At 43.1% G+C, this 7966-nt stretch overlaps 1 protein-coding gene across 1 annotated transcript; it reads right to left on the bottom strand.

The window, feature by feature from the left end:
• Nucleotides 1-2630: 2630 nt before the first annotated feature.
• On the bottom strand, nt 2631-7538 carry ptger4b (prostaglandin E receptor 4 (subtype EP4) b). Its single transcript, XM_076284046.1, has 2 exons — nt 6442-7538; nt 2631-4866 (listed from the first exon to the last, which is right to left on the bottom strand). Exons 1-2 carry the CDS (start codon nt 7246-7248, stop codon nt 4288-4290), a joined length of 1386 nt encoding a protein of 461 aa, XP_076140161.1. The 5' UTR covers nt 7249-7538; the 3' UTR covers nt 2631-4287.
• Between the last annotated feature and the right edge of the window lie 428 nt (nt 7539-7966).

Below are 7966 nucleotides of genomic sequence, written 5' to 3' on the forward strand. Positions count from 1 at the left end.
TCCAACACCTACAGTACAGATAAGTCATTATAGGGCATTGCTGAAGGGTGGTTCATCATGACCAAATTAGTCTGTTATTATTAGCGCCGGTATTGATGATTTATGTGGATGCCTAGTGGATAGCTACAATGACGCGCGGGGGGGGGGGTTATGTGCCATGATTGCATTATGGGATATCTGTCTGTCTCCAGGTTTATGGCCTGTCATCATCGGTCACCGTGGTGATGGACCATCTAAGTGTGCCTACCACTGTTAAACGCGTGCTCACCTCTTTAATCCCTCTGCCGGATCCGGGCCGAGACAGGGCCAAATCAGAGCCAGATCTGGCAGCAGTCCTGGCTGGGCTGTGCTTCAGCGCCAGGAGATCCACTGACCTCAGGGGGGCACCTCTCCTCTCTCTGCAGCCCAGCCAATGAGACTGAGAGAAGTAATCTCATTTCATCGCATTTTATTATACAGGAAAGGATTAACGGCAACATTACGGTCACAGTTAAACGGGCCTGGCTCAGTTAGAACGGGTTCACAGCAGGTTCCTGTTCTACAGCACATAAAACACCTCACAAACAAATAGAAAACAGCATGAAAACAACACAAGAGGCTTTAACAGAAATTAAAACAATTATGACAGCTACACATACATTCAGAGGGATAAGGCGGGTATGACATAACCACTATGAGATGAACCAGTAATAGATATATAAGTATAAAATAAATAACTACACCATACGCTCTGTTGTGACTCTTGAGTTTTCAGCTTGCTTTTCTTATCTGTAGATCTGACACATATTGTAGTCATGACATTTATATCGGTCTGCTTAGCACATTGCTTGTGACGCACACCACCACACTAGTTAAGTGCCTTGAAGGAAAATGTCTTCTAAAAACATAATAGGATTTTTGAAAGGCCATTTGAAAATGTCTTCTGAAAGTATATAAGGATTTTGAAAAGCAATTTTAAATTATGTTTAATAATGTTTGTACAACTAAAACCATTACCAACAAGGAAGTGCTTCACTCAACTTTCAACCAACAGCTACTGCTAAATGTATAGGTCCATAGTATTACTTTCAATGTCACAAAAGTATCTGAATAAAGACAAAGTAGACTGCCAAGATGAATGGAAAACATCTCTGGCTTTGTGAGATTACATTTGCAGTCTTATTTATTCTGATGAATGTGAGTGCTCAGCTCATTTCTGTGATCTCAGTGTGTGTGTGTGTGTGTGTGTGTGTGTGCGTGTGTGTGTGTGTAAAAAAACAGCATGGCTTGAAAGACAAATGGTGTGTGTGGGGATTGAAGTCAAATAAAAGAAAATAAACGGAGAGCAAGTGCGGACCTTCTTTGTTACTGCATCTTGGACTTTTGGCTCCTGCACCTTAATTTGGATGTGCGCACGTTCCCAAATTGAAAGACAAACGGCACATACTTTGTCTGTTGAGGATGTCCTGATTCACATGTACAGTTGTTGATTAACACCATAGGCTGTACTGATGATGTTGGATGTGTACTGTATATATAAGAGACTCAATTGATGATAGCACTGTGTGGGAGCATCTCCAGTAGCCAAATGCAAAAAGAAGAATGTCAGGCACGGTATATATATATATAAATATATATATATATATATATATATATATATTTATGTAGCTATACTGTATATTCAAATTTTAGTATTGCAGTTATTTTCTATTGTAATTTGGAACATTTCACATGATAGTTGTGCTGGCAATTCTTTTTTTTCCACATTTCTGTCTAAATTGTACAAGGCATGTATAACTCAAGAGAGGGTTCTTAGATCAGTGGAGGGATTCTTTACTTGGCCGTTCATGAAGACTGATGAAAGAAGTACTGTACCTCTCTGTGCATGCATAATCCATCTGCAGGGGCCTGGGTCAAGGTAAGCAATTTGGAGGCAGTTTTTCCGGTTTGATGCACCTCATCAGTGGAGAAGTCTGTAGGTGTATTCCCCATGATCACGGGAACGCTGGCGACTACGCCGCTCCGTCCGGCATTTTTTGCCTTATATGTTTGTAGTGTGTGCTGATTATTATGACCGCCGCACAGCGAAGCGGCGGTCATATAGGTTTAGTCAGATTTTTTTTATTTATTTTTTTCAAGAATTTCTCAGAATTATGAACAGGCAAGATGGGGGTGGGGTTGTATAAAATGTATTTTACATGTGAAATCTATGAACTAATCATGTTTTGGTTTGGTTTTGGTACTTGTCTAGCAGATACCATGAGAATTGAGTGTGCATAATGCAAATCAGTGAGACAGTTAGAATCATATATGCCTTTCAGGGTGACTTATTTTTGTGGAAAAAATGTGCTGGACTGGGCGGCGGTCATATTTTGTACCGCTCTGCGGTACATCTAGTTATTATTATTATTTTGTACTGTGTTTACTCTGTAAAGTGACCTTGGGTGCTTTAAAAGGCGCTATGTAACAAATAAAATGTATTATTATTATTATTATTTATTATTATGTCAAACAGCACATGGGGTCGTTGTCTCACCCAGCAGTTCCTTTCTACGGGGCTCCTGTGCTCACTCTGGTTTAGGACAGGTGCTAAATCATCTTTTAAAACAAAACAAAACAAAAACAAACAAAATAATGTCCAGACAAAAGGGTTTGTGTTTCTTCATTTAAGGTTTATTTTTCCCCAAAAACAAGTGGCGATTTCAATTCAGTTGGAGGAAAATTGCAACATGATTCAATAATCAACATGCAGAATGGCAAAAGCAGCAATCATTGGATAACAAACAACTAAATTACCTGTTACACTCACAACGTAGAATAAAGTGGCTTCAGTCACTAGTAGAAGGCCAGTACAGTTAACACTGTAGAATGCAGAATGCAGAAGTCTGACCCAGCTTATGTGCCACTTACATTCCCTTTCTTTACCCAGTGGAAATATCTTTCACATTAATGTTCGCTCACGTTCACATTAATGTTCATTCTCGTTCACATCAATGTTCGCTCACGTTCACATTAATGTTCGCGTTACTCTGATGAACAACCAGTGTGAGTTTCAGTTGCTGTTGAGTGATATGACATAATTTCAATGACCCAAACTATGCAAGACTGAGTAACTTTATCTTTTTTTTATATATAATATCCAAATGATTTCTCAATAGCTTTCTGAAACCAGCACAATTAATCAGACCTTCTCACAGAGAAGAATTTTGTTTTACATTCATAAATAAATAAGACCATTGCCCTAAACACTTCACATTTTCAGCAACATGGCTATATGTACAAGCTATTTCTTAAGGACGTTCATTAAGTACACCTGGTCACTTGATCAGTGGGTCCGGCTTAGAACAAAGGCCCTTAAGAAAAAGATGCAAAAGTGCAGTAAATATATCGGTCCCTTTCAGTGTCTCTGCAGAATGACTCGGTTTCTGGGAACACGGGCGTGCTGTCTCTGAGCTTCATGTGTGGCAATGCGTAGTTTCAACATGTGCTTTTCTGTCAGACTCTTTGTCTTTCTTGGGAATTCAGCGCTGTCCTGCATGTGTTAATGTCAGTGAGAGGTTGTTGAGTCAGCAGTATCAGTTTGACAAATGCGCTCCGGCCCCCACCAGCACTGAATCTACAGCAGGACCGCCGATGATTCATTAACACGCCACTTCACTGCTTTGACTAGAGCCGAACAAACAAACAAACCACAGAACACAAGAGGAAATAAAAACAATAACAACAACAAACAATCTGACATGACATCAAACTTCATTGTGATCTGTCCTCTCCAGCATTAATCAGGCCACCATTAGTCAGCAAACCTCAATAGCTTAATACTTTACTGACTTTCAGCGACAGATAACGGATCTCTTAGCAGTCAGCCAGGAACATTTGTTTGAAATCCGTCTTTGTCTTTCTTGTGAATTTGTGATTAACTTCTGCAAGTCCAGATTTCCTCCACTCATGTTTGGCTCTTGATGTGGTTCCTTTTCCTGCTCAGTCTATCTGGCGTAGTTTCCCATGGCAATCGTTTGCGTCCATCTCGCCTCCACAAAGGTCAAAGGTCGCCTTCAAACGTGTGGCAGCAGACTCCTGGGCTTTGTTGTACATTCAGGGTTTCCCCACTCTCAATGACTTTCTCTTTTCCTCTGCATACACACACACTCTGTCTTTCCCTCTCTGTCTCTCTCTCTCTCGCGACAGCAGATATTTATATTTGTTCATGAAACAAAAAGCGTAGGCTCCCACTATCACCTCCCAACATCCTTCAGGACCCCTCCTCTCCCAAACACACACACACACACACACATACGCGTGCGCATCTCATATGCTCCTTTCCTGCAGGTTGAGTGTCTCATCAGTAAAAGTCACCTGTAGGGGGGGCTGTTTGGGGCAGAAGGCCAGCTGTTCAGTCTGAGTGAGGCCCACCCCTGTGCCCTGTGTCCTGTTCTCTTGCCCCAGTCTGGGGCAGCTGAGCAAGCTGGTCTGCCCCCCCAGCAGCATCCGCTCAACCGTGGGGGGACTCGTGCCCCCCGTCAGCGCCACCCCATCCGACGGGCACAAGTACGTCTGTGAGGTGCTGACAACGTCGCGGAGTTCCCTCGAGACGAGCGAGGGCGAGTCGTGGGACACCACCGAGGACGTGGGCCCCGCGCTAGTGCAGCGGAAGTCCTGCGGCCTCCTGGGACCGTGCCCGTGTCCGTTGCCGCGGCGACCGATGCGGCAGAACAGGCACTTGATCTTGTCCAGCAGCTTGAGCAGGACGGTCTTGCTGAGGAGAATGTAGATCCAGGGGTCCAGGATGGGGTTGACCGAGGCGATGCGGATGGCTTGCAGATCGGGGTTCTTGTCTTTGCAAATCTCCACGGGCGGCCGGTACAGCTGGTTGACAAACACACGCACCTGTGGGAGACGGAAGACAGGGGGTGAGTGCGGTCATTAACCGCCATGAATCTAATCTGACGGAAGACAGAGGGTCAGTGCGGTCATTAACTGCCATTAATCTAATCTGACGTCACAGAGCCAGGGAGGAAAAAATGAGGACACTGGTGTTTATTCAACACCAGAATAACAGGTGTCTTGAGAGGGGTCGGCAAACACCCATTACCTCAGACATACAGACCTCTTTCTCTTTCTCTCTCTGTCTCTCACTCTCTCTCTCTCACACACACACACACACACAGTCCGCTAGAGTGAGCACACAGGCATTGAACAGAAGCCAGTTTAAACAGAACCCCGCCTTGTAAGCGACATCAATCACTGTCCACGCTAGCGCGTTTCTGACAGTCTCACAATACTCTACTGCTCAAAACAGCATCAGGTCACGGCTTGCCCATCTGGGTTCAAATTTCCCAAAACCAAATGTGAACTGAAAAAAAAAAAACCTTCTGTCTGAGCTTGGACCAGATCTGAAATATTACAAATGAACCCCATTTTGGTCATGCTGTGGTTCTTGTGAGAGATTTTGAATTGACCTTGGGAATGATGGGCTTTTCACAGAAAAGTGGTCAAAGATGCACACTTGCTTGTTTGCTTTTGAGTGGTTTGGAACACAAGAAAATTCTTGGGTACCCTATCTATTCATTTCATCCATTGAGGTCATCTACATGCACTTACTTGCACATGGTATTTTTTTCTTCAGAATTGAAAGATTTTGGTAGGCCCCACATAAACATGTCTCCTTGAAAAACTGGTTAGTTCTTTAATCTTGGGTGTCAGAGGACAATCCAATCTAAGAAGGATGGCTAACTGGTACATTTTCACAGAGAAAAGTTATTTTTGCCACAGTGAAGTCATCTAGATAAAGCTAGGACTCTCTTTGGTAGTTGGGCCTTTCCCCCCCTCAATATTGCACAGGTTTACCCTGCAGCTGAAATTACTTGTCTCCACTTGTTTCGTTTTATTGTGGAGATTTAGTCAACCTATTTATCTGTTTGTTTTTACTGCTGATGTTTTTTTGCATAAACTATATGCCATATCTTTACATTGTCATTACACATCAATGATTACAACTAATGTGAAGCTTTAATCGTGCAAGTTGCAGAATTTCAGATCAATGTTTTAATTTTAAACACACATAAAACAAAAACATAAGTGTAGTCCTCCTTAGCTCGCCAACGACACCAGTAAACCAATTTGTGCACTGTTTAATTTAACATTAGATTATTTGAAGTCAAACACTTTCTTAGTATAAAACTTGCACATGTGTTTCACCATAAATGTAGTTGTCATTTATTGAATGTAAAATTACCTATTTCCTATTTAATTTAACTCAATTTACGCCATTGCGAAACTCCGATCTGGCGTGATATAACCTTAATGTGTTCATTTAGCATTCGCCTACCTGCTGATACAAGTTCTTCAACATTTCAAAATGGATTGCGCAACCGACAATGGACGTGTGTTCATTTAAAAAAGTTTTTCTTGCTAGAAACCGATAGTGTAAGAAGATTAAGAGAGTAGAGAAAGAATGCTTACCACTAAAGGTATGGAACAAATGAGGACAACTACGGACGTCGCGATGAGCAGAACTACCATCTGCATCTCAACCCCTGCCAGGCGCCCGAAACTTCGTCTGCGCCGGAGCTCCGCGATGCGCCCATGATCGGTACCGAGAGAAGTCCTTCGCACAAAGCGCCTGTGCATCATAATCAGCGCTCCGCACACCATAAAGTTACAGATCACTGTAGCCAGAATGAGCAACGAGCTGAAGCCGGCGTACATATAGGAGAAGACGGCGTGCGTCGAGTCATTAGTCCGCCAGTCAATGAAGCACCAGGTGTTTGGGTACTGGAGTTTGACCTGTCCGAGTCCCATGGTTGGGAGCGCACAAAACAGAATGTTGGACAAGTAGATGCCCAACAGCGTGATGGCGGCGAGTCGCTGATCCACGTAGTGACTGTAGAAGTACGCGTGGTTGATTGCAAGATACCTCTCTATGGACATGGCACAGATGATTCCAAGCCCGGCCAGGTAGAAAAAGAGCAGGATGAAGCCTGAGTACTGGCACAGCGGGTCTCCACCGGGCCACTTTCCCTTCACATATGTCGCGATAGTCACGGGGCTCGCCAGCAGAGTGCCGAGCAGGTCGGTGACAGCGAGCCCACACACCAGAGTGTAAAAGGTCGTCTCTTTCTTCTCCTTTCTTGACTTGCGAAGCACCACGATGGCGATGACATTACCAACCACGCCGAATATGAACATGATGATCGGGATGGCTGGTACTCTGGTCCCGCTGGTGACTGCCGGGGTAGTGACTACCGTGCTATTGTTTTCTGGGCACATAGTTTTTTTTTTGAAGTAATAAAAAAAAATGCTTTATGTGCGTCCTTGCGAGTTTACGCACGTTTCAAACTGCATTTCTGTTGATATTGCGCTTTAGGTCTGCATGGAATTTCTTTTCGTATTTCTTGCCCGGGAATCAAAGCGTCGTGGTGTGTTCAGTTCCATGGTCATTCCTCAGCAAGTGAACAGAGGCAGGTTGAAACTTCTCGCATGCTTTGTCTTCGGTGTTTCCGCACTTTCTTGCATCGGCGCTGCTCACAGCCATGCACACTCACACACTCTGAGCTGTCACTTAAAGTTTCACTATAGAAAACCCCAGTCCTGAACTCCGCCTCCGTAGCTGCGCAAAGCTAGTGACATACCACAAGAACGGTCTCCTTGTAAACGGTCTCCGATCCCTTCATGCGCGCTGTGTAAACGCTACGCAGTTGAGGTAATCAAACCTCTCTTTTGTATTTCAAGGGGCTCAGAAAATAGACTTCAAAAAGAGTTCCTTGTTATTATTTTAAATGACTTAATGACATATATGAAGGCACAGCACAAGGACAATAACACGAATAATGCATTTTAGTTGATTATATGTTCAAATTACATAAATAATATATATATATATATATATATATATATATATATATATATATATATATATATATATATATAAAGCAAGTTTGAAGTTTCATTTTGGGGAGAGGGAGAATAGAGACCAAAAACAGAGTGT

The sequence above is a fragment of the Alosa pseudoharengus genome, unplaced genomic scaffold (assembly GCF_046254945.1).
Source record: "Alosa pseudoharengus isolate Yale_2024_CS ecotype anadromous, Long Island Sound unplaced genomic scaffold, YU_APseudo_1.1 YU_APseudo_1.1_scf_14, whole genome shotgun sequence".
Taxonomy (NCBI): domain Eukaryota; kingdom Metazoa; phylum Chordata; class Actinopteri; order Clupeiformes; family Clupeidae; genus Alosa; species Alosa pseudoharengus.

Excerpts from the sequence above, each read along its gene's own strand:
- ptger4b (XM_076284046.1), bottom strand. The coding sequence starts at position 7,248 with ATGTGCCCAGAAAACAATAGCACGGTAGTCACTACCCCGGCAGTCACC. Across the intron at positions 4,867-6,441 it reads TTTGTTCCATACCTTTAGTG|GTGCGTGTGTTTGTCAACCA; the intron begins GTAAGCATTCTT and ends CGTCTCCCACAG.